This window comes from Podarcis liolepis (assembly GCF_965112155.1).
Source record: "Podarcis liolepis genome assembly, chromosome: 13".
Taxonomy (NCBI): Eukaryota; Metazoa; Chordata; class Lepidosauria; order Squamata; family Lacertidae; genus Podarcis; species Podarcis liolepis.
Genome location: NC_139573.1, coordinates 55051994 through 55077966, shown reverse-complemented (window position 1 = coordinate 55077966; position 25973 = coordinate 55051994). Strand labels below are relative to the sequence as shown.

The 25973-nt window shown below is 42.5% G+C and overlaps 2 protein-coding genes and 1 long non-coding RNA gene across 8 annotated transcripts in view; 2 read left to right on the top strand and 1 right to left on the bottom strand.

Moving 5' to 3' along the window:
* TGFBR1 (transforming growth factor beta receptor 1) overlaps window positions 1-25973 on the top strand; it is a 46933-nt gene that overhangs the window by 14557 nt on the left and 6403 nt on the right. The window contains exons 6-10 of one of the 3 annotated variants that reach the window (XR_014518745.1): window positions 608-764; window positions 3311-3435; window positions 3521-3651; window positions 4498-7317; window positions 11385-11454. Coding sequence is in view for 1 of the 3 variants with exons in the window: in XM_083473264.1 (XP_083329390.1) it covers window positions 608-764; window positions 3311-3435; window positions 3521-3651; window positions 4498-4623 (539 nt within the window). In the remaining 2 variants the exon portion in view is untranslated. Of the gene's footprint in view, window positions 1-607; window positions 765-3310; window positions 3436-3520; window positions 3652-4497; window positions 8761-11384; window positions 11455-25973 lie in introns of those variants that run through there. The other 2 variants (XR_014518744.1, XM_083473264.1) reach the window with 2 other exon arrangements.
* LOC310692435 lies at window positions 11085-24983 on the bottom strand. Its single transcript, XR_014518810.1, has 5 exons — window positions 24701-24983; window positions 22568-22607; window positions 16704-16906; window positions 16220-16253; window positions 11085-11115 (listed from the first exon to the last, which is right to left on the bottom strand). It is a non-coding gene; the product is annotated as an uncharacterized lncRNA (long non-coding RNA).
* The window catches only part of RECK (reversion inducing cysteine rich protein with kazal motifs), a 45998-nt gene continuing 34032 nt past the window's right edge, over window positions 14008-25973 (top strand). The window contains exons 1-6 of one of the 4 annotated variants that reach the window (XM_083473142.1): window positions 14008-14159; window positions 15942-16088; window positions 19858-19916; window positions 21736-21810; window positions 23572-23608; window positions 24571-24656. In XM_083473142.1, coding sequence (XP_083329268.1) covers window positions 19893-19916; window positions 21736-21810; window positions 23572-23608; window positions 24571-24656 — 222 coding nt within the window. In that variant the 5' untranslated portion in view covers window positions 14008-14159; window positions 15942-16088; window positions 19858-19892. Of the gene's footprint in view, window positions 14160-15941; window positions 16089-19857; window positions 19917-21735; window positions 21811-23571; window positions 23609-24570; window positions 24657-25973 lie in introns of those variants that run through there. The other 3 variants (XM_083473141.1, XM_083473143.1, XM_083473144.1) reach the window with 3 other exon arrangements.

Here is a 25973-nt window from a genome sequence, read left to right as displayed (position 1 = left end):
TGAGAAAGTGCAATGGGCTGGTGTGAGAACATAGTATAACACAAAATAGCTGCCACATCCAAAGGGGCAAGGGGAAATGCCACAAAATGATATTAGCACGCTCCTCTTCTTAGCCACCCCATTGGGGAGAGGATCCTTATCGGCCACTGCTGCACTCACAGACAAAAGGTTTTTTTGCACCTTGCCTTTGTTCAGAACAGATGGAAAGGTGGTTTTCTCATCCTGGTACCCAGGGAAATGTTGAGTTATGGTCTAAATGACTAGTAGCCAAATTTATTTAAGGTACTCAAATTAATAGGATAAGTAATTACTACAGCAGCATCAGTATTACTTTCGTTGCATCTTTCCTAGGCACTCAGAGAGCTTCATGTTGTATCAGTAACCTTGTTCATATTTGTCAAGTGGTTAACAAAATTTATGTCCACCCGCCTTTCCCTCTACAAAATCTTATACTTTGGTACCATGTATGAAAGTTGCTTTATTGGACTTGAACCATTGCCAAAGATCAGCTTTGAATTTCAATTTAAATGCATAATTAAGAAATTTCTAGGCAGATGCACTAGTTGATTAATAATATTCTCTCTGTGTGTGTTTTTTTTTAATGCAGGAAAACCAGCTATAGCTCATAGAGACCTGAAATCAAAGAACATATTAGTAAAGAAAAATGGTACCTGTTGTATTGCAGATTTAGGCCTGGCAGTAAGACATGATTCAGCTACAGACACAATAGATATTGCACCAAACCACAGGGTGGGAACAAAAAGGTAAAATTAACACTCTTTAAAAAACAGAATATATTATATTAAAGAGACTGATAAACATAGCCCTAAACTTAAATGTACGGTTCCCCCAGGGTCTCTTGGAGAGCAGGCATTCTAATAATGGAAACCAGCATAGTGCAGTATTGTGCTGTTTGGGGGTTGAGGATCAGTTTCCCACACAACTGTGAAGCTACATAGATAATTGCTGTTTGTTACCATAACTTACCTGACAGTGTAACTGGTGGTGTTGAAATATTGCTGGTGGTTGCAGTAGTGCCCCTTCTCCTCACTCCCGGCCTCCATACCTCCTTATTGGTGAATGATCTAGAACTTCTGGGTAGTGCCTTCTCTTAAATAGGCGATCGGAAGGTGCTTTGTTCCTTTCTCCCATAGTCATCTTGTTGATATAATAAAAACAAAATTACTGCGAAGGAGAAGAGTGTGCCCAATTTCTCAGAACATTTATTTTTCAGTCACCCAAACCTACCTGCCTTTTGCAAAGTAATTAGTGCTTTGAAAATCATTGTAAATTATAATATAGATTTGTATTTTTAAACATAGTTGCTACTTAAAGGCAGCTAAGTGGCTAGGCTGCTTTAACCTGGCATGAACCTTGTTCTTGCAACAGCTGGTAAAGAGATAAACATCTGTATGGACCATTTTATGTATGCCTATGTACTCGAACCTGTATCTCACATGTGTCTTCACTGAACTATTACTGTGGGATCATTCCGGAACACAATTACACACTGCAGATATTATTACAGTGGACCTGATTACTCTTTAAATAGCAGTATCGCTTTGCTTATTTTTGAGAGATTACCAAACTCGAATAAAAGCCTGCTCAAATTGATCTAAAGGTTTAGTTGCCAAAATGGCAAGATAGTATGTAAAATGGCTTTGTAGTTTGACACACAGTTGCAGGGATTAAAAACCAACCAACCAGTGCAATGGTTACTTGTTACAAGTTTCACATTGCTTGGTTTATAATCTTGAATAGATCCTATTGTAGAAGTAGAACTAGGCAGGGAAATGGCCTTTTTTGGTGTGAAACCCAGAGGAACTGCAGGGAAACTTAAATAGACCAAGAAAAGTTCAGATCTTGAGATCTGTAGGTGAGCAAGATCCATGAAATAAGAGAAGCAGAGGGGGTGACATGCAATGGCTCCCTTTCTTGGAGGTTTTCCTTTACCCTGCTATGACTTAGACTAGCCACATCTGCTTCCACTCTGGATTTCTAAATACTCTTCTAATAAAAAGTTTGAAAATATACAAAGCTTCCTTTTGGGATGACAGAAGGCATGTGCAAACACTACTGAGAAGCAGGGAGATGAGGAGAGGTGTTAGAGTCCTTCTCATTAAAACTGGGAGGGGGAAAACTTTCATTTACCACACAACCTCCTTCAGCACCGTTCTGTATGTATACGCCACTTTTCCTTTTCTGCCTATGGTGGGGTGTTCAGAACGTCCTGCTTTCTTCTCTCTGCACCATGGCATTTTGAATCCTGTCAGGTTCAGTTGCAGAAAAACAAGTGTCTGTGCTCTCTTTGCGTAAGTCCAGTTTAGAGAACAAGGAAATGGTCATGGAGCAGGAAGAGTCACACGTTCATAGCCCACATATTCAGTCACATAACAGGGTGTCCCTGTCCTGAAATGAGTGGAACTTCTGCATGCCTCTCAGTTATGCAGAAGTTCCTACTTTTTAAAAGTCTTGGTTGAAATGGAGAGCCAGGTCAATAGTAAGCATCTTAGAATCATAGAATCATAGAGTTGGAAGAGACCACAAGGGCCATCGAGTCCAACCCCCTGCCAAGCAGGAAACACCATCAGAGCACTCCTGACATATGGTTGTCAAGCCTCTGCTTAAAGACCTCCAAAGTAGGAGACTCCACCACACTCCTTGGTAGCAAATTCCACTGTCGAACAGCTCTTACTGTCAGGAAGTTCTTCCTAATGTTTAGGTGGAATCTTCTTTCTTGTAGTTTGGATCCATTGCTCCGTGTCCGCTTCTCTGGAGCAGCAGAAAACAACCTTTCTCCCTCCTCTATGTGACATCCTTTTATATATTTGAACATGGCTATCATATCACCCCTTAACCTCCTCTTCTCCAAGCTAAACATGCCCAGCTCCCTTAGCCGTTCCTCATAAGGCATCGTTTCCAGGCCTTTGACCATTTTGGTTGCCCTCCTCTGGACACGTTCCAGTTTGTCAGTGTCCTTCTTGAATTGTGGTGCCCAGAACTGGACACAGGTGAGGTCTGACCAGAGCAGAATACAGTGGCACTATTACTTCCCTTGATCTAGATGCTATACTCCTATTGATGCAGCCCAGAATTGCATTGGCTTTTTTAGCTGCCGCCTCACACTGTTGGCTCATGTCAAGTTTGTGGTCAACCAAGACTCCTAGATCTTGAGAATGTCATTATTGCATAATGCCTAACTGGCAGAGTGGCTCAACTGTTTCTAGTGCCTAATTAAAGAGAAATAGAGATAACTATGTTTAGAGACCACTTCTTGATGAATAAAATATACTGGTTTTCATTTTGATAGGTACATGGCTCCTGAAGTACTTGATGATTCCATAAACATGAAGCATTTTGAGTCTTTCAAAAGAGCAGATATTTATGCAATGGGATTAGTGTTCTGGGAAATAGCTCGGCGATGTTCAATTGGTGGTAGGTACAAATAGAAATGAAACAGAATTGACTTCAAATTCTGTCATGATAACAGTTAACTTACAACTTGGTTTACACATTTTAGGAATTCATGAAGATTACCAACTACCATATTATGACCTGGTTCCTTCTGATCCTTCAGTTGAAGAAATGAGGAAAGTTGTTTGTGAACAGAAACTTCGACCCAATATTCCTAACCGATGGCAGAGCTGTGAGGTAAGGTTTTTCAAGCTGTATCAAAATGAGAATATTTAAAAATGTATAAAGCAGCTTAGTTTGAATTTTTAAAAATAAAAACATTGAGTTACATACTCAAAAATGAAACTTGATTGTGCCTTGAAGGATATCCATTCACCTTATGCCTTTAACTATGGGACATACCTAATCACACAAATATGCAATATATTAACAAGAATAGCAGTGTGGGGTGCAGAAAATTTCCCAGTGAAATGCTTTTCTATAGGAAATTTTCAATTTTTAGAAATGCATGATTTTATAAAACTACGGTAATTAGTAAGAGACTTGATAATACAAATTATAATGCACAGCTAGAAGGAAATTGAATTGGATTGAAAATATTTAACTTTTCATGTAGTTATCCTTAGGAACTGTACATACCTACACACACAAGCATGTTAATATAGTTTTTCAGTGTTCTTTCTTAAAATTTAACCTGTGGAATAATAATTATGTTAATGAATTTTTACATCTTAAAATAATGGCTAGTACTCCAATTCAAATTATCTTTTAGATTCTAAAACTTCACAGTGTTTGAAATTTTTTCCAAGTAAAGCTTAGAGTTTGTTTGAAAATAACATTTCAATCACACTAAGTGTACTTTATGGAATCTTCCGTAGTCAGATATTTCAGTTCAACTGGCTAATAAAAAAAGTTAATGCCACATGTTAAAACATTAATGCCACAGCTCTGCTTACTAATATGCCAATCAAATATGATAAATTAAATACCAATTTTATGTCAGTGGAAAATTCATAGCACTGAGATACAAAAAGATGAGAAGTTACGGTATGAAAACTAAACTTCTGTTTCACTTCTTTACAGGCCTTGCGAGTAATGGCCAAAATTATGCGGGAATGTTGGTATGCCAATGGTGCAGCAAGGCTAACAGCTTTACGCATAAAGAAAACACTGTCACAGCTCAGTCAGCAAGAAGGCATAAAAATGTAATCTTGGAGGTGTTACTGAAGGAGACTTTTAAAGGACCATATCTGCACCTAATTTGTGCATTAAGAAGGCTAGTTGTTCTACCTCACTGGGGGAACAGAAGGATATTCCTGCCTTTTGTGCAAAATAGGAAGATCAGTTATTAGCCCAGGATTTCTGTAGAGGCAGTAAAACTTTGTACAGCTCCCTACCTTGCACTACGGACTCCTCTTTCCCACGGACTCCTCTTCAGCTTCAGTAAAACATAAATTGGTTTTCCAAGGATTAAGGCTGGTCCCTGTTTTGTTGAGAACATGAAGATGATACTCGTGCACACTATCGCACTGAAGGATATCTTGAAAGTTTTTAAAGCTATTTGCTTTGTTCATGATGGCACACTCTATATTCTGAACCACTCTTGGCTTATTCTTATCAGATTGTGTAGTTTTTTGGCTACTAGGACACTTACTGTTGGACGTATTTATCAGGATTTGAAGACATTACCTCATCCACTCTGGAAGAACATATACAACATATGCAGTTATATTTTGTATTTCTGTTATTTTGCTTCAGAACATTACATGCCTTCAAAATAGATTGTACTGTACCAGGAAGTGCCACTTTTCAATTTTTGTAATGCACTTCAGTAGGTATATGCAAAGCCTTTGGTGCTTGTAGAATGATAAAATATATCTTAACTAAAAGGGAATTTTATACTACATTTGGAATTCTTTTTACCAAAACCTCTTAATTCTGAAGACTAGGAATTTTAAGTATATAAATTAATTCTGTGCTGTTATTAAAGTTGTGCATCACAATGAATTGTGGTGTCAAAAGTGGCACTTAGCTTTTAATGACCCGTAAAGAGTACTTCAAGATTCTTGTAAAATTTGATATGAGGGCTTAATCCAAGAAAATAAATTGTAGCACTCTAATGTTACCTGGGGCGGGGGGGTTTTTTTTCTGCACAGACCTTTACCCATTCAAAGAACAGCGCTCTTTACTAAAGTGTCACCTGTTTCCCTGCTTCTCGAAGGGTAATCCATGTGTAAAAACATTGCATTTGGGTAGCCTTATTGTATGCAGTCCTTGTGTGCAAAGCAGTAGACTTTCCCTAGCATCTGTAGCTGTTGTGTGATCTTGCTGGTCAGGTCAGTATGTGCTTTCTTAACAGATTGGCTCTGACCTCACCAATTGTATATATCTGGAGATGTGTAAGGACTGAATCTAGGTCCCCACGCTCCTAAAATGTGGTGCCATTGGACTTCTCCATGCAGGCCAACTCCTGTTTGGTGGCAAGAGCTTCACATGTGGAAGTATTTGCACAGCTTCTGGCTCGCCTTGAAAGTCACTGCTTTGAAACCTCCATCTCTTATTATTACTAAATCACAGTTGGATAGTAATATACCATTTCTTTTCTGGTGCATACAGGTAGCTGTAAAATTTGCTGCTGGATGTAAAATACTGTTACATCTACAATACTGGAAAACTGTGCTTGCGTTTTAAGGTGTATTTTGGGTTTCATTTATGTAAATCTTATATCTGGTGCACAAATCAAATTTCTATTAATGTATCTTCAAGCTAGTTACATTTATGAAGAACCATGAAAAACTAAAATATTTTAAAAAAAATACTTTTGATTTCCATAAAAGTTAAAATAAGCTAGCAAGCAAAAACTACCTATTTAAGTTTGTCTTTCTTCAACGCAGACATAAATGAAAAGGTGAAGACTTTGCCCACCTGCAATTTTTTACAGTGATGTAGAATGAAAATAATATTGGTTAGCTGTACTGGCAGCCCCCCGTTTTGTGCACATTTGTGAAATTGCGTATAATTGAAACCCATTGAGAAAGCCTGCAGCCGCCCCATTCCTCCCCCACCCACCCCATTCCGCCCTTTAGTGATATTTCAGTGATGTCTTTACAGTATTACATTTCCAAGTCACTTTCAGGTTCAGTGTGGTGCATGTCTACACAGTCGCACAAATACTGAATGTGCATAAATGGGGGGCTGCCTGCATACCAGTTATCAATCCTTAACTTCCCATGATTCACTCATGCCAAAATGGTTTTTCTATTTTAGTCTAGAGAAAATTATGAGGTTAATTTTTTAGCAGTTCTTAAAATAGACGTTGCAGCAGGAAAATTGTATATCATGAAAATTGTACTTTGTTATTTGTGGCTTCAGCTGTGACGATATAATTTTAGTCATGTTTTCCATTGATAATTTGTCAATATCTTTCGAATGAGTGCCTGTATATATTACATAGAACGTTTTTAATCTGTTGCTTGTAAAGTCACATGTAGATTAGGGATGGGCATATCCTCTAAGGCTTCCCTCAGATTGGTTCTGGATTTCCCCAGTTCTGCCCCTAACAGAAAAACTTGTACAGAGCCAGTCTGCTATCCTATTGCCATCCCCCTCCCCACTGCCACTACCATCCCTTCCAACTTGCAAAGCACTTTCTTTTCTTTACCTTCAGGTATGGAGTGGGAATGGCACTTTTCTATCCTCCTGATTCACTTACCTGGTTTAGGACTGAAAGCAGTGTCCCTTGGTAATTAAGGTCCTAAAGGGCTAGAGGTTGCCAGTTCTTAACAGCCACCACTTTCGGTCCTTATGCCCTGCAAAGCACATCAGAGTGCATCTGTTAAGAGATGTACAAACCATCACCTTCATTTCCCATTTTAAGGTAAAGCAAAATGATAGGTGGGGAATGTGCTTTGGGGGCTAGAGGAGCAGTGGGGAAGGAAGCTGGGAGCCATTTGCTAACCTGGATAATAATCTTAGAAATCAGGGATGGAAGTCTTAAAAGCTTGCTTCTCTTTGGAGGTAATTTTTTAAGAATTTGAAAAAATGGTTTCCAATTTAGACTCAGATTCACCATCACAGCAGCTCTGATATGCATCTTTAAGCAGCTAGACAAGTATTCATATTTTTTTTTCAGTTTTTGTTTTGCTCTTGAGAGTCCATGGGGACCAAAATATTTTGGCACTCAAAACATTTGAATGTTATACCTTTAAAAATCTGGTAAATTTTTGATGAAAGCTGTTGTGTAATGTGTACTGCACAGTACACATTTGTTTAATAAGGATTTTTATAAAGTTTTTTAAAAATAGCATTACAGTTGCTGTTCAGATCTTGGACATATGATCCAATTGCTTACAAGACACATCAAAGGAACAGTAGCAAACCTTGTTACTCAGATGTCTTGAGTGCTGTAACTTTAGGTACTCTTAATCCTTAAGAGTTGGAGTTTTATCATAACATTTTTATTTGCCTTTTCAGATTTTTGTAGCCTTTCACACCTTCATGTCTTGTAAACCTAAAAATATCTGTATATATGAGTGGCATAGTTTTGCAGATTCATACCTAGTAAGAGGCTATTCTAGCAAAATAACCATCTGTCAACTGAGTGCCATGGATCCACTTTTTAAGCTAGCTCCTTGTTCATACTGTGCCATTAAAATGGTTTGAATGGTACTTGATTTTTTTTAACATGTAAAAACTTGCTTTAAACTTAAATTACCTCTTAAAAAGACCAAGGTACATTTACCTCATTCTGTATATAAGGTTTAATATTTTTTTCAGAACATTCTCAAGGTTGGCAATTACATGTCTCTTTAAAATATGAGTATTATATGCATAAACCTAAAACCTTACTGGTTCTGATACAAAGCTCTGTGTGTGCTCTTGAAGATGTGAGCTTTCCTGTTGGCTTCAGAGATGGATGTACACTCAAGGCTCTGATGCTGGTTTTGTAGGAGCTACATGTGCATACTGGAGCATCTGCATGTTTAAACCAGCCCTGGATCAAGCTGATTGTATATTTTGTCAGATTGCGCATTTCTTTTTTCTTTTGTATTTTTTTTTTTGCAAATATGTTCTCTGTTTTGTTGAAATAGCACCAGCTCTTTCAGAGTTATATGGGTAATGACACATACATTTTTACATTTTGGATGATAAATTTTGAGCATCTGTACAAATGTGTTACTTTTAAGCCTTACAGAATTGTTCATTGCCCCATTTATGCTTGATAATGTCTGTGCAGTAGAGTCTACGACAGAGGATTGTAAATAGTCTTAAGAATGAGTATTATTGTTAAGTGCTAACACTACAGTAGAAAATAATAAAAGCAATTATAGATTTTCTTTCTTCTTAGTAGATGACATACTTGTGCTTTCTTTTTGGGAAATGAAGCTGCTTGCTGTTCCTGAACATTGATTTGTTTTGATGCCTGTTCGCCCCCTGCCCCCACTTTTTTAAGGCATAGTAATCCTGTGAAAATTAAACAGAACTGCTTAGGCTCACACCAGGGCCCTTTGAACAGCAGTGCCCAGCATGTAGTATCACACACATCTATTTAAATTCCCCTACAGTTTAAAAAACGGATTGTCCTGCAGGGTGGGGGTGCTGTTCCAGGAGAAAATATCTATAGTCCTCCTGTTCTGAACGACCATTATTTGAATTCTGAGCTTAGATCTGTTGACTTTTATAAGCACTTTGATTTGACAAAAATGGAGGTGCTGGCTGGGAATAGAATTTAGTTGTTCATGGTGTCTTGAACTAATTAACATCTGTCCAAACAGGTATATTTCGTAAAATATCCCGAGTCTAAAAATAGATAACCTGCTAGAGCTGACAGAAAAGTTTTGAAATAATTGCATTACCTGGGGGACATCAAAATTTTAATATTATTACCACTTCAGTATATTCATTTTTAGGGAGCTATACAGTTGCCACTTCCCACAGCAACCCTAAATTATGCTAAACAGAATGATTTGCATTGTGCATCCTATCCATTGTGCATACTAGTCAATCTTGGATATGCTGTATCCTCTCATTATTTCCTGCATCACATTGGCCACATGTCGTGGGTATAAGACTGATAGGCTGAACTTCAAGCATTGCTCTACCCCATGTAGCTTAATGGCACATGCCTTATTTTCCTAGATAAGGCTCTTCTCTTATTTCTACCCAGCCTTGATTGCTGTTCTAATTGGCTCAGAAGCAAACATAACTGCACAGCTTTCAGAAACTTAATAGTGGAAGAGGTTGTATGGGTTGGGTCTTAAACACAAGAAGGGACCTTAGGAAATGAATTGTAATGTACTAGTCTTGCCAACAAAGGTCCATATAGTAAAAGCTATGGTTTTCCCAGTAGTAATGTATGGAAGTGAAAGCTGGACCATAAAGAAGGCTGATTGCCGAAGAATTGATGCTTTTGAATTATGGTGCTGGAGGAGACTCTTGAGAGTCCCATGGACTGCAAGAAGATCAAACGTATCCGTTCATAAGGAAATCAGCCCTGAGTGCTCACTGGAAGGACAGATCGTGAAGCTGAGGCTCCAATACTTTGGCCACCTCATGAGAAGAGAAGACTCCCTAGAAAAGACCCTGATATTGGGAAAGATTGAGGGCAGAAGGAGAAGGGGACAACAGAGAACAAGATGGTTGGATAGTGTTCTCGAGGCTACCAGCATGAGTTTGAGCAGACTGCGGGAGGCAGTGGAGGACAGAAGTGCCTGGCGTGCTCTGGTCCATGGGGTCACGAAGAGTCGGACACAACTAAACGAATAAACAACATAATATCTCATAGAAATCTCAAGCAAAGAGCATACAGCCATGGCTTAATCATGGATGCACTGCTATGTGCCAGAGTGGTGGTGAAACTCAGCTCTGTCTCATCTGAGGTGAGAAAGGCTCCCCAGGTTCTTGACATGGATGCAGCAGTGGGCTAGATAAGGGCCACTAAGCTGAGATTGAATCCTATGGACTTGGCTACCTCTGCCAGCCCTACAGGGAAACATAACCATTGTAGTGTCCACTGGAAAAAGTTTCCTGACTAAAGGATTTGCTAGTAACTTCCTGATAAAATGCATATTGCATAATTGTATGGTAGAAAGAGATCTAGAACAATGCTGAATTTTTCTAGGTTTACGGCATAATGCCGTGTCAGTGTTTGTGTCTGGTTCTGGAGAGGAGGGGTTTGATTTCCACTCACATCAAAGTACGCCTGGTTCCTATCTCTTGGTGTGTAGGTATACCCTGTGTTTTTTCCAGGGGGGTGGGGATGCAGGTAAATACCCCTAAACATTTTGTGAATCTTTGTACTTTTGTCCATTTACTGTATTTATTTTCCCCGATCTGAGCTATAAAATGGTGACTTTCTTGAGTCAAAATGAGAGTACCCCTAAACATTTTTTTAAAGAAAAAAAAGCACTGGGTATACATGCTTAGTTATTGTTGGAATCTGTCTGTCTTGAGAGACAAAGTCAAACTGCTGAACTGAAGTGGCTTTCCGTGGTGTGCAAGCCTGGGAAGTGTGTATGGAGGTCCTGGGCTGTTCAGACTGCAAGACGTGGTCCAAAGGAAAGCTAAGCAATATGTTTAGCACCAGCCTGGCGGCAGGAGTTGCTGGAAGTAGGCGTACAAGGCTCCATCCAACTGTCTTGGGGGCTCCACTCTAGATTTCTTAGGGTTTACTCCTTAGCCTTTTCTTCTACCAAAGATATCCTGTAAAGCAGAGGAGTTTTTCTCCTCTTAGATGGCCTACCTTCTCAGGTTGACAAGCCCCACCTGCCCTCACTTTGTCTGCTCAATCTTCTAGAGCCCGTCTTTGCATGCAGGGGAAGTCCCTAACTCACTGAGGGTTTGAGGCCCATTGGCTACCCTCACCTGGTTTAGTAGTTGAAATAATAATAATAATAATAATAATAATAATAATAATAATAATAATAATAATTTATTTATTTATACTGTGGGAGGGCAGTGGAAGACAGAAGTGCCTGGCGTGCTCTGGTCCATGGGGTCACGAAGAGTCAGACACGACTAAACGACTAAACAACAACAACAACATTTATACCCCACCCATCTGGCTGGGTTTCCCCAGCAACTCTGGGCGGCTTCCAACAAAATATTAAAATACAATAGTCTATCAAACATTAAAAGCTTTCAGATGTCTTCTAAAAGTCTGGTGGTAGTTTTTCTCTTTGACATCTGGTGGGAGGGCGTTCCACAGGGCGGGCGCCACTACTGAGAAGGCCCTCTGCCTGGTTCCCTATAACTTGGCTTCTCTCAGCAAGGGAACAGCCAGAAGGACCTCGGTGCTGGACCTCAGTGTCCGGGCTGAACGATGGGGGTGGAGACGCTCCTTCAGGTATACTGGACCAAGGCCATTTTTGTTCCTAGGGTGCAGGGACACAATGTGGAGCAGCAGCAGGCTTCACCATTGCTGCTAACGGGCCACAACTACTGCAGGCAAGAGTCTGTCTTAGCCTAAAGGCAATGCTTACTGGAGCAATGGGAATGCACAACTGAATTTACCTGCTCCATTCTTTTATTTATGCTAGCCCCATCCCTGGTATGCGTATCTAGCATTTAAAGAGCATTGAAACTGCCCTACATATCAGTGCAGTGAAAGAGGTGGTGCCAGCAGGTCTAGGCATGCTGACCTTGGTTGGCACCATTGCCAACATGTCTGCATGTAGTAGCAGCAGTCCCAGTAGAGGCGGGAGCACCACTCCTGCACGCATGGCGCTGCTAGGGGAACCATTTTAAATTCTGCTCCCCATCATAACAATGGCTATTTGTAAGCAACAACTGTGTTGACGATTGGTGACTTTGGTTGGTTTTACTAGTTTGGAAGGTGGCATTCATTGGAAATCTGTTCAGAAGCTGATGTTCTGGGCCAACCCGTTCTGTTCCACATGCCGTGTGGAATGCCCTCCCATCAGATGTCAAAGAGATAAATAATGACCTGACATTCAGAAGACATCTTAAGGCAGCCCTGTTCAGGGAAGTTTTTAATATGTAACGCTGTACTGTTTTTAACACTGATTGGGAGCCGCCCAGAGTGGCTGGGGAAACTCAGCCAGATGGGCGGGGTATAAATAATAAATAATAATAATAATAATAATAATAATAATAATAATTATGGGTCCTGATTAGAAAGGAGTTTAAAAAGTACAATACAGTGGCATCTCGGGTTACATACGCTTCAGGTTACATACACTTCAGGTTACAGACCCAGAAATAGTACCTCGGCTTAAGAACTTTGCTTCAGGATGAGAACAGAAATCGTGCTCCGGCAGCGTGGCAGCAGCGGGAGGCCCCATTAGCTAAAGTGGTGCTTCAGGCTAAGAACAGTTTCAGGTTAAGAATGGACCTCCGGAACGAATTAAGTACTTAACCTGAGATATTGGAATGGTTTCTGGTCGAAAATACTGTTTCCAAGTGCCTCTGAGGCATCCTGCCATTTTGGCATCAGTTTTATTTATAAATACAGTAAATTTATCTGCCTTTTTTACACCCAACTGGTAAGAATGCAGCATTGCAATAGGAGTAAGGGGGGAAATCATCTGGAGGAACTGGACTGGCTCTTTCATATGCTCAGTGTTGCTCTCTCCCTCTGGGTTACAAATCCTTGTGCAGAGGCACACATTCCTCCATTTCCAAAGAACATATGCAAACAGCTGAATGTTACCATCAACCCAAGAAGCCTCTTTAAGGAACACAGGACCTGGCAGAGGCAGCAGCAACCCAGTGATGAACTCTCTTGGCAGGAGGCAAACCATATTGATGCCCAAGCGCCCAGGCGGCGTAACTGATTTTTCATTGGGAAGAAAGACCTCCTTGTTCCAGACGGCTTTGGGGAACGGACTGCTTTTAATGAGGAGCTGCTGTTTTGGTTGCCATTGTCTGCAAGCTTTTAATAGATCCCAGAGATAGATAGATAGATAGATAGATAGATAGATAGATAGATAGATGATAGATAGATAGATAGATGATAGAAAGATAGATGATATAGATGATAGATCGATAGATAGATGATAGATGATAGATAGATAGATAGATGATAGATAGATGATAGATATAGATAGATGATAGATAGATAGATGATAGATAGATAGATGATAGATAGATGATAGATAGATTTAATTCTGTCAATGTTTAATTGCTTTTTAATGACAAACACGCCCCCCTGATTTTTAGGTGTTCTTATTTTTGTCTGTAATCTGTCTTGATTCCCTGTCAGCGATAAAGGCGGAGTATAAATAAATATATATAACACTAATGAGTTAAAGTGCCAGGATTACACGCGGTTTGATTTCTATCAACGCTCAATTGTTGCTTTTTTAAGCGATTGTTTTATTTTCCATGTTTCCAGCCCTTCTTCTTTCTATCCGTAACCCGCCTCGAGCCCCCGTGGGAGAAAAAGGCGGCTTAGGACTCCATTCCGGGATCCTCTCAGCCGCCGCCCTCCCTCCGACGGGCCCCTCCCGCCCCCTCAGGCGGCCGACGGGTCTCCCTCGCCCGCCCGCCCCGCCCCCTCCCGGCGCCATCCCCCCGCCCCCCCCCCCGACGAGCGCCCGGCAGCCAATGGGGAGCCGCGCTGGGCGGGCGGGCGGACGGCGGCGGCGCGGCGGGGTCCGGGCGATGGCGGCGCTGACTGGCCCTGGGCGGCCGCCGCGGCGGGGCGATGGCGGCGGGGCCCGCGGGACCCTCGTCGCGGCCCTCGCGCTGCTGCTGCTGCCGCTGCCGCCGGGCGGGGCGGGTGAGTAACGGTCTTGGCGGCGGGGCGGAGCGAGGGAGGCGGCGGCGGGCGAAGCCTGGGCCGCCCCACCCCCGCCGGGCAGCGGGCGGGCGGGCGGGCGAGTGGGCTCCGGCCGGGGGGGCCCTCGAGGGGGAGGGAGGGAGGGCCAGGCGGCCGCGCGTGCTCCTTTTAAAAATAAGAATTAGAAATCTCAGCGCTGCACTGTGGAGAGAAAGGAAGAGCAGGCAGACCTGTTCGTCACAGACACATAGGACACGTGTCAGAAGAACGCAACGTGAGAAGAGTCCTTCAGGGTCAGGCCACCCTGGGAAGCCTGCAAGCGGGAGCGGAGCCCAAGAGCCCCCTCGCTGCCCTCCCGCCATCCCTGACAGCCTCCTCCTCCTCCTCCTCCTCCATGATTTGGTCCAGTCTTGCATTAAAAGCATCCAGGCGGCTGGCCGTCCTTATCTCCTGTGGGAGTAGTAGATAGGTAGCCGTGTTGGTCTGCCATAGTCAAAATAAAAAAAATTCCTTCCAGTAGCACCTTAAAGACCAACTAAGTTAGTTCTTGGTATGAGCTTTCGTGTGCATGCACACTTCTTCAGATACCTTCAGATATCTTCTTCAGATTCTTCAGATACTGAAGAAGTGTGCATGCACACGAAAGCTCATACCAAGAACTAACTTAGTTGGTCTTTAAGGTGCTACTGGAAGGAATTTTCCTGTGGGAGTGAGTTCCATAGTTTGTGCGCTGCATGAAGAAGCCCTTTCTTTTATCTCTTCTCCCCGCATTCAGCTTCCTGGGATGCCCCTGAGTTCTCCTGTCATGAGAGACGGGAGAAAACTTTCTGTCCGTGCCCTGCATAATTTCATGAACTTCTCCCATGTCTCCTCTTGCTCGCCTTTTCTCTAAACATATGTGACCATTTAAGCAGGGCAGGGCGCAGCCGAGCCTCCGGTTTGAACAAAGGGCCTTTTTGCGCTCCTTAAGGGTGCAGTCAGGGAACAAATCCCCCATTGGGACGCTGACAGGACAGGGAGGAAAGGGTGAGCTTTTCCCACTCTGGTGTTGATCATGCAGACATCCTTTTGCATTTAACACATGTTGTGTGATGCAAAGCCCTTGAACTTTCTGGTGTCTTGCCGTTCAGTTTTATATTGCAGCCTTCCTTTGAAGTTCCTTTGTTCCAGTTAGGGAACCTTAGAGTCAGATACAGAGTGTTCTTGGAAATGTTCTTGGAGGTTGAAATGTTACCTTATGATGTAGCACACATATTCTCCTGGCTCATTTTGATTCAGTTTTCTTTTACTTCAGTGCCCTTAGGAAGCAGTTGAGAAATCTAGAATTTCAGTGTACAGTCGTACTTTGGTTCTCGAACAGAATGCGTTCTGGGAGTCCGTTCGACTCCTGAAACTGTTCGAAAACCAAGCGTGGCTTCCGATTGGCTGCAGGAGCGTCCTGTAGCCAATTGGAAGTTGTGGAAGCCACGCTGGATGTTTGGCTTCTGAAAATTGTTTGAAAACCGGAACACTTCCAGATTTGATCGTTTGGGAGCTGGTTTGTTTGGGAGCCAAGGCGTTTGAGATCCAGGGTACGACACTAACTTATTGGGCGGTAGGTGTTCCACCCCAATGAAGAACTCAGATTGTATTTGATATTTGTATTTGTGTGTTTTTAGATTTATTATTATTTTACTTGGGGGGGGGGGTTATTCTACTAATGCATATTAATTGCACCATTATGGTACCCATATTGCTGTGGGGCATGCTGTGCCTGTGATACAAGGCTCATGTAATCCTTCCCAAGTAACTCCACTTTTTTACTTGTGTGTCACAGCCCTGCAGTGTAGTCCAGTGCTGAGCTCCTGGCATTTTGCTTTCCTCCCCAGGAAAATGCAGTTGAGAAGCATGCCTCTGAAACTGTAGCATTCATGCTGGGGTGGTGGTAAAACAGGTGATTAATTGCTTTTCCATCCATGGGGAAAATTAGGAAGACTTGTGAGTGGGCAGGTGCATGGAATGTGTTTGCCAAAACAGCCATGGGGGGAAGTCTTAATCCCTCATCCCCCAGTGCTTCTAACTTACGTGGTCAATTCTCCAGTCCTCACCTGCATTTCTCCTAAAAACAAAAAGGCAAAACAACAGTGGGCAGTTTGAGCTTATGTGTTGTTTAAATTTTCTACTCCATTTCATCGGGTCTCCAGCCATACTGTCCCCCTCCCCCAAGCACAAACCGGAGGTCTTGACAGAAGTTTGCTTAGTTCAGTTGCTCCCTCTCAGCCCAAATCCAGTGCCCAGTGGCATCCAGAAATCTCATGCTCCATTTTTTTTCTTTCTTTCATGGTACAGGAGATAAATTTTGAGAAAACAATTGTTACAACAGTAAACAACAAGTAACTTGTTCTGATAAAATTACAGACTCATGCCACGTGTTAAAGTTTCATTTGATTACTCTAGATCATGCCCCATTTCCCATGAGTGCAGGGTAGATTCCTGCCACAGTCTGAACAATTTATGTATTCAATAAACATTTGCCATATGTTATAAAAGGAATATGGATTGTGTTTACCTTTGCTGCTGTCACATGGCATGTTAGTTTCTCAGCCAATGCTATTAACCATACTCTGTTATACCAAGAATCAATGTTCAGCCCATCACCAGTTTTCCAGCATCTAGCTATCTCCAGACGAGCAGCAGTCAATAGAAAGGCTAAGGGGTCATCTTTAGGGTAATCATGAGCAGACAGGATAATCTCATGCTCCGTTGACCTACCTGCAGTAACATACATTGCACTGTTGTCCAAATGTAGCTTAAGAGTTTCACAAAAAGCACCCTCAAAACCTGCTTTCTGTTGCACAAAAGTACATGATGCTTCTTCATTTTTTGTTTCACCCCTACCTGATATCATGAAGCAAACTTTTAGGACAAAAAAACCCCACACCCGTCCTTATGGATTGACATTGACATGGCTTTAGCCATTTACCAGGTTTATTAATAAATGAAAGGAGAGTAGCCAACAAACAGGCCCACCAATTACTGTTCTGTTTTAACTCCAAAGCATGCCACCTGGCCCTGGAGCTTTTGCAGGATTTTGACTGATGGATCAATTGCTTAACTTCATTTCTCATAATGGGAAGCTTTTCAAGAGAGTCATGAGGCTAATAAGAGGTATGGGTTGTAGGAAGATTTTGAAAATAATTAAAATTGGCCAAAATGGTTCTCTGAAACCCAAAGCCCTCTGGCAATAGATGACAGGGTTCCAGGAGTGGGAGGCAGGTATTGGTTGCTGCCAAAAATTCCTGGCAGTCTCAAGGTTTTTTTTTTTTGTTTTTTACATCTTATACTTCTTTACAGCTTATTCATACAATAATGGACATGTAGGCAGTGTAGTTTGCTCATATGATTAGTTCACAATCTGTCAAACCAGTCCATAGCAAGTCCCAGTAGCCAAATTTCAACATAAATTGGCCGCTCTCTGGTGAAGGTCCGCTACTATTTGTCTATACAATTCCATTGTTTGGGGAGAGTCAGTGATTCCGAGAAAAGTAGCCTCTGTTGCATTAGATCACCTAATTATTTTATTACCCTCTCTGACACTAAGCATTTTAGAGGGTAAATTCAGATGTGAATTTAAGTTTGATTCCTTTGGTAAGACCATGGTCTACTTGAAGGACAAGTGGTTGCTGTGAGTTTGCTTTTCTATCTCAATTACCTTTGGATTGTTGACAATACCCAGCTAATTCTCCTTTACTGTTGACTTAGTGCAACATTTAGGACTTCTGTGGGGTCTTGATTGTCAGTCCAAACATTCAGGTGAATTGAAAATGCTGATGGTTAACTTGGCTGCCCAGAAAGCAGCCCTCTGATTCAGATCAGATTATTTGAAGGTCCATAAGGATGACAGCAGGTGATAGGTAAATTACCACTGGCAAATACACATTGTGCAAAATTTGGGACAGTTCTAAAGCTCTTAAGTCTCAACACCAATGCAAACAATAGTGTCTCACAGGATGAAAGTTCTGTCTTTCATCTTGTACAGGACACCTGAGACAGAGAATGCAGCACACCAATTCAAGAACATAGTATTTTGTGTGTGTGGCATAATCTATAAGCAACGTTCAGGCTCACAGCCTTAAATGCACACAGCCTGCCATATAATTTAGTCTGTCTGTCCCAGAAATATTGTTATTTTCCCTGTCTTTGTCTTCAAAGACACTGCCATTTGACATTTGTGGATTCACTACTGTATGGTTCAATGCTATATACTTTTAGGTGGGAGTTGAGAGTTCATACGGTTCCAAGTATTGATAGGCCCACCAGTTAAGTGTTTTTGAGTCTATAGCCTTGGAAGCTACTTTGTTGCCTGCTTGAACTGGGCATTCCTTTGGTGTGTGATCTCCCACATTTAGTAATCATCCTGAAGGATAACTTAATATAATACCAATCATAACTTGTTTTCAATTGTGCTATAAGATAAACAAACAAACAAACAAACCAACCTGTAGCAAATTAAATAACTGTTTTTAAAGGTTTAGAATTTTTTACTTAGTACTATTATTAAATTGGGATGAGGGTGGCGCTGTGGGTTAAACCACAGAGCCTAGCACTTGCCGATTAGAAGGTCAGCGGTTTTAATCCCCACGACGGGGTGAGCTCCCGTTGCTCGGTTCCTGCTCCTGCCAACCTAGCAGTTCGAAAGCATGTCAAGTGCAAGTAGATAAATAGGTACCGCTCTGGCGGGAAGGTAAATGGCGTTTCCGTGCGCTGCTCTGGTTCACCAGAAGCGGCTTAGTCGTGCTGGCCACATGACTTGGAAGCTCTACGCTGGCTCCCTCGGCCAATAAAGCGAGATGAGCGCCGCAACCCCAGAGTCGGCCATGACTGGACCTAATGGTCAGGGGTCCCTTTACCTTTATTATTAAATTTATTACCTGCTCTTCACCAGCAGGTCCTCAGTATTAAAAACAGTTAAAACAACAGACACAGGAACAGAGTGGGTCATGAAAACACATGTATGACGTGCCACGTGGCAGGTCTTCAACATTCACAGCTATCTAGTGAAGATGCCGGACATACCTTTGTAGGGAGGGAATTCCACATATTTCAGGACTGCCAGAGAGAATGTTGGCTCCTTCTTCACTAATGAGGGCAGAGGGATTACCAAGAGTGCCCCCCTTGATTTGTAACACCTGAGAGGGTCTATAGAGAAGGAGGTGGTCTCAGATTTCTGGTGCCTATGTCTTTTAGAAATGTTAGCACTAGTGTGAGCACCTTGAATTGGGCCTGGAAACTGGCAGCCAGTGCAGCTCTTTTAGAATGAGTGATATGAGTTATAAAGGGAACCCCAACTCGTACTCTGGCCACTGCATTTTGAACCAGTTGAAGTTGCTGAGTAGTTTACAAGGGCAGCTCCATGTTGCTGCTTATTGACACTAAAAAGTAGCCAGACTGGTCTTTGCAGAAGCTATGCAAAGATGCTCTTCTGTATGCTTGGTAATATTATCTTCAATAATGCTTTCCACCAGATTTCCCAGAACAGATGTCAACCTAGCCAGATATTTTTAAAAATGAGGTTATTTAGCTCACTTGCCAATCCTCAGGTACAATAGGTGGTTTTAGGAGCAAACTACATATTTGAATGGCAAAAAATAGTTACACTTCATCACAGTACTTTGAGAGCACCTGTATTTTACTGATGTTGACAGATTTATTTTTCCTTATAGGTGCATCATGTTGTTACCTTGCAAAGGGTAACTTAATGTGTCGCGATGTTTGTGAACAGGTATGTTGGTTTTGAACCTGCACCACATTTGAACCTGTATATCCATAGGGCCTGTATCGGGGTAGGGAACCTTGGGACCAGGGCAGAAAGCAGCTCTCTGAGCCTGTCTATCTAGCCCCAGGTACACACCCTAGGCCACAAGCCTGCACCCCTCACCCTGAGTGCTGACTGGAATGTGTCATTGACTGTCAGGGAACTGCCATCAGTGCCGGAGGGAGAGAGCAAAAGCCAGAGGGATTCCAGAGAGCGTCCAGGGATCGGGAGAAGCAGCCCATCTTCTGGGGAAGAGAATCAGCGTAGCACCAGTGGAGAAGGGGGGCAGATGGGGGAAGCGGCGAGGTGGTCCCATGACTCCTTGCCTGGGACCAGCAGGGAGAGTAGGGTTCCTCCGTTGCCCACGCCCTCCTTGCGCAGAAGGCTTTCGCGCAGAGAGAGTAGGAGGAGACTAGGCGTCAAAGGGCTTCTTTGCTGGAAGAAGTTTAAGAAACGCCCACTGACGGATTCTGCCAGCGATTGAGACAGCCACGAGTGAGTGGCTGTCCGGACAGAAAAGGTTCACTTTTGCAACCCAGCCAGGTGTTTGCACCCAGCCGGGGAGATAAGCACCGGCTTACGCACGAGCAACCCCTAGAACCATTACATTGACAATGCCCTTTTCTTGCCTGGGCAGAGAATAGAAGGGTGTGTGAGCGTGTGCAGATAGTAGCCTACTGTAGAAAGGTAAATTTTACATTAATTGCTCTGCCCGCATTTGCCTCTGACCCTGCCCTCCACTGACATGTGGCCCCCAGAAGGTTCCCAGAGGGAAACCTTGGGCTGCAAAGGTTCCCCGTCCCTGGTCTATAGCCATGGGAGAGAAGTATATTAAAATTATGTATTCCACTTTCATCCTGACCTTGAAGCAGTTCCTTTAGTGTTGTAAGAATGTGCTGTCATGAATACATTTTGACCTGTAAGGCTGTGATAGTCTTCCTAACATATCAATATATGCGGAGTCACATTTGTTGCCATCTTACCTATGAGCCTAATTTATAGGGCCAAGTTGTTTATGACTGAGAAAATTCTATTTTCAATTTAGATAATGCACACCCTGCCTGATCTTTGAAAGTCAGCCACATCTCATCGTAATATGTTTAGGTTTGATAAGCTGAAACTTGGAAGCCCTAAGGAGATAAATCTGTAAGGACAGTATTCAACTAAATAAAATAGATCCACTAGTGCAAGGATTTTTGATTGCACAAGGGAACTCCCTCTCCTCTCTCTGTGTGTCTGTTCTGGAGTTTCCCCAACCTACCAGAGCAGATTTGGGGAGGGAGGGCTGGGAGAGGGGAACTGAAGTTGCAAAAGTAAAAAATATTGTGATATCAGATCTGTTTAGTTGGATGCCACCCTAAGAGTGTTTTTATATACAAACCAATAATAAGTAGTGCAAATATCGTAAGATAAACATTATTTTGGTGCTAGTTTAGCTGCCATGCCTTTCCCGAAGAACCTTGGAAGTTGTAGTTTGATGATGGTGCTTAACTCTCCCAGGTCCCAGAGCTCTGGTTTGTGTGTTTTTTTAAATAAAAAACAAAGACTTAAAGTGGTTTAAGAAATAAAAAGAGGGTTGCAATCTGGTAGGTTCAGACATTAGATTCCCATAGTGCATGACTATTTCATCATTATAGAAACTAAGGACAACTCCAAAAAGGAGTATTCTGTTGCTCAAAATCAAATTCCACTTAGCTTCATGGGTTTTCTAAGTCAAGATAATTAAGTTTTGTGGTACAAAAGTGATTTTTCTAATTATGCTTTCTTTTAAAAATGCTTTTGACAGATTTTGACATCAAAGAGTGATTCTCATTTGAAACACCTATTGCAACGTGCACCTGAATATTGTCCAGAATCAATGGTTTGTATAATTGTGTTTGGTAAAACATACGACCATTTTCGGCCTGAGGGTTCAGTTTCCTCATGGGAAGCCTTCTGGGAGCCACGTGCCAGTAGGAAATGGGACTGGATCCAAAAGGTGGCAGACCAGTAGAAAAGCTGGATAGAGTCACAGCCTCTCTCTCCCCCCTTTTCTCCTCCCTTTCCTTTCCTTTTCTACCTCTTCCTCTTCCCCCTTCCTGCTTCCCCCTTCTCTCTCTTTCTTTCTTTCTTTCTCTCTCTCTCTCTCTCTCTCTTTCTCTCTTTCTCTCTTTCTCCTCTCTTTTCTCTTCCCTGTCCCTCTGCAGTTGTCTCCCCTCAAATCACTAAGGTTTGTAAAAAGCTCCCCTTGGCCTCAGTGGAAGCTTTCTAAAAGGCTAATTGCTGGTTCCAGCTAAGAGAACAACCTGAGCAGATGCATACAGTGGTGCCCCGCGAGACGAATGCCTCACAAGACGGAAAACCCGCTAGACGAAAGGGTTTTCCGTTTTGGAGGTGCTTCGCAAAACGAATCTCCTATGGGCTTGCTTTGCAAGACGACAATGCCTTGCGAGTTCCTGTGGGTCCCCCCCCCTTTTTCTAAGCCGCTAAGCCACTTATCAGCTGATCCGATAGACGAAGAGAATCACAGAACGGATTCTTTTCATCTTGTGGGGCACCACTGTATAAGCAAACTTTTGCTTTCTACTTTCCCCTCCTGTTATAGCCTGCTGTGAGCTCTAATGACAGAATTGCCTTACCTTGAAAATGGTACGCTGTTGCTTCTTCGGCTCTGCTTTCCTAGGGAGAGAGAAATTATATCACAATGCAGTGCAAAGCTACTAAAAAGCATGCTGCGTCCTCCCAGAATACACAAGTCACTTGTCTTTCCACTCTCTGGTTCCAAGGGAGAATCAGAGGAAGTTGTTCTTAAAAAGATGGCTGCTGATTTAACAAGCCATCCAGTGCTTTAGTACAACATTTGAAACTTCGGTAAATGGTATTATCTCCCAACTCAGCACATTTGAAAATGAATTTCAGAGGTTGAGGACGGACACAATTCTGGTGCAGGCATATCTGCCTTGCAGAGCACTAATAAATCCTTACAGGGAAAAGTGGCAAATTTGGATTTTAGGGATGCCTTAGCAAGCAGAACAAGGCCACTCAGGCCTTTTGCTTTCTAAGTCTTCCCTATTACTCTGTGGCAGGAAACTTGTGCCACTATGGCTCTGGTTGTTTAGCATGCCCACTTTGATCTGGAATTCCTCAAAACACATGCCTTCAGGATGATATGTTACACACATTAAAGGGCAATGTGTGATCAGGGGCATTTATTAACAGAATAACAGAAAGTGTGGTTTGGTTCTGCTCTTCCTCATCTTGTCCTTAGGATGGTTAAACCCCTCCACTTTCTGTAGATCGAAGACAGAAACTAATTCTGTTGCACTGCTGCTGTGTCCCCCTGCCTCAGTCAGGTGCTCAGCCATTTGCCCTTTTGCAAGTACTGCTCAGGAAATAGTAACAAATGAAACAAGTCTGCCAAAGTCCTGGTCCCAAGCACTATGATATCCAAAACTGAATACTCTAGATGAGGTCACCTGATAATTCGTTATTTGTGCTAGAACATCTTGTTGCATTTAAAAGTGCTAATCTGCTACATACAAATGTTTATTTTGATCTTATTTATTTATTAAGTGCCTGCCATCCCACATGGTCAACTTAGTAATTATACTCATTTATAAAATACAATTATTCTTTTTTTCAGGGAGAAGTTTGGGACTGTATAAATTCCTCTTTGCCAGGTAAGAGACAATACTATATTTAGGCTGCAATCCTATACACACTTAACTGGGAGTAAATACCATTGAACTCATTCAGGGCTTACTTCTGGGTAGATATGCTCTGTTAATTTATTATAATGTACTAAGAGTATATGAATATCAGGGACGCGGGTGGCACTGTGGGTTAAACCACAAAGCCTAGGGCTTGCCGATCAGAAGGTTGGCGGTTCGAATCCCCGCGACGGGGTGAGCTCCCGTTGCTCAGTCCCTGCTCCTGCCAACCTAGCAGTTCGAAAGCACGTCATAATGCAAGTAGATAAATAGGTACCGCTCTGGTGGGAAAGTAAACGGCGTTTCCGTGCACTGCTCTGGTTCGCCAGAAGCGGCTTAGTCATGTTGGCCACATGACCCAGAAGCTGTACACCGGCTCCCTTGGCCAGTAAAGCGAGATGAGCACCGCAACCCCAGAGTCATCCACGACTGGACCTAATGGTCAGGTGTCCCTTTGCCTTTTTAAGAGTATATGATCCACATGCAGGGTGGGATCAGTATAGGACTCAGGGGAAAAATGATCAAGTCGTATGATCCTAACTTATTTAGACGTAATTATGTTCTTTTAACTGTAAAAGAATTTAAAATAAAATATGTTTTAAAAAATATTTATCTGGACAGTCATGCATGACTAAAACATTCTACCAGACCCTCCAAGAAGTAATGGCATACTGTACATGCATTGTTGCAAAAAGAAATGAAGTCAAGTTTATACTTTTTCAATTACATATCTGTTTGCACAAATACTTAGCTTCAGGTTGAATAAGTTGTTTCTTAACTGATCACACAGCCCTCCTAGCAGGAAATGTGGACAAACCTCTGCAGTTGAGCAGCACTTCCCTCTGTGTTGTCTGCTAAGCATAGAATACAGCCCTCCAATACACCCTGCAGTGATACTGTAATGTGTTCAGTAATTTTATTTTTCTTTAAAGGTGTTTTGAAGAAATCTGATGGCTGGGTTGGCTTAGGTTGCTGTGAGTTAGCCATTGTTGTCGAATGTCGCCAAGCATGTAAACAGGTAGGAATTTATTTTTTATGCAGCATGAATAAAGTAAGACATACCTTTTTTTGGTTGAAAGTATGATTGGCTGTAAGAGAAGGGTCCTTCACAGTGGCCACACCCAGAATGTGCAATATATTTCAGCAGGATGTTGATTGCTGTCTTCTGCTGTTAGTTGAAGACTTTTCAGCAAGCCTTTGTCTTGCTGGGCAGATAATGTTTTCTGTGGTGAACTTTGTTTTTATTTGTTGAAGCTATCTCAATTTTAAACTATTACTTTATAATGAGATTGTGTTATTTTAACTGATGATGAAATATGAAGTCTCAGATAACTAAAATATATGTTTCCCCTACTTGTATTCTTCTCCTATGTTTGCTGTCTGCTAGGGAGCAGTGGAGTGGAGCTGCTTTTTATGTATCCCTCCATACAATCCTGTGCGTATACCCCGCTTAAAAACAATTAAAACCCTCTATGAAGCACAGCTGGGGTCCTTTGGCCCCTGGGAATGAATAGGCCTACAAGGAGGTCTTCCAGGTCTCACAGCCAAGATGGTCTCTCTTGACTCAGAAGTTAACACTCTGATAGTACGCCACATAAGAGCTAATAATTAGCAGCAAAATCAACAGGCAACTCAGACACAACTGCAGCTAATGCTTCCCAAATGCTTGAGTAAACATCTTTATATTAAGTGGGCCCCATGGCGAGACCGACCAATGACAGTGCCAACTGAGACTCCAAGGGAAGGGGCTTCTATAGTTGGAATGCTATAGTGGAAGAGGCTTTCTCTTGCATCTCCACATAATATTCCTCTCACGTGGGTGAGATACAGAGGAGAGTCTTCCTTCCACAAGATTTTAAATTCCAAGGGAGGTGCTCCCTCAAATCTTGAGGTCCCAAACCATGTACGGTTTTAAGCATCCTCACTGACCCACTGAATTGGGCTGGAAATGTACTGGCAGCCAGTTCAGCTCCTTTACATGGTTCCTATAGAACCAGGGCCAGCCCACCCATGAGCTATGGTGAGGCACCTTCCTCAAGCAGCAGAAACCTACACGGCAGCACCCCCACGGGCGCCCCTCCACTGCCAGTGGCACCAGATTCCGGCAAGATCTCACCAAAATATTGTGAGATCTTGATGGAAGCGGCACTATGGCCTGGACTTTGTGGGTGCCCCTGTGCAACACATAGGGAGGCATCAGTGATGGCAGGGGAGTGGGGCAGTCCAGCAGAAGCTGGACTGGGGTGGCATGTTCCTCTTTCACCTCAAGTAGTGAAGCGAGATGCGCCACCACTGTATACAGCGATCACACTAATAATCTAACTGCTGCATTTGC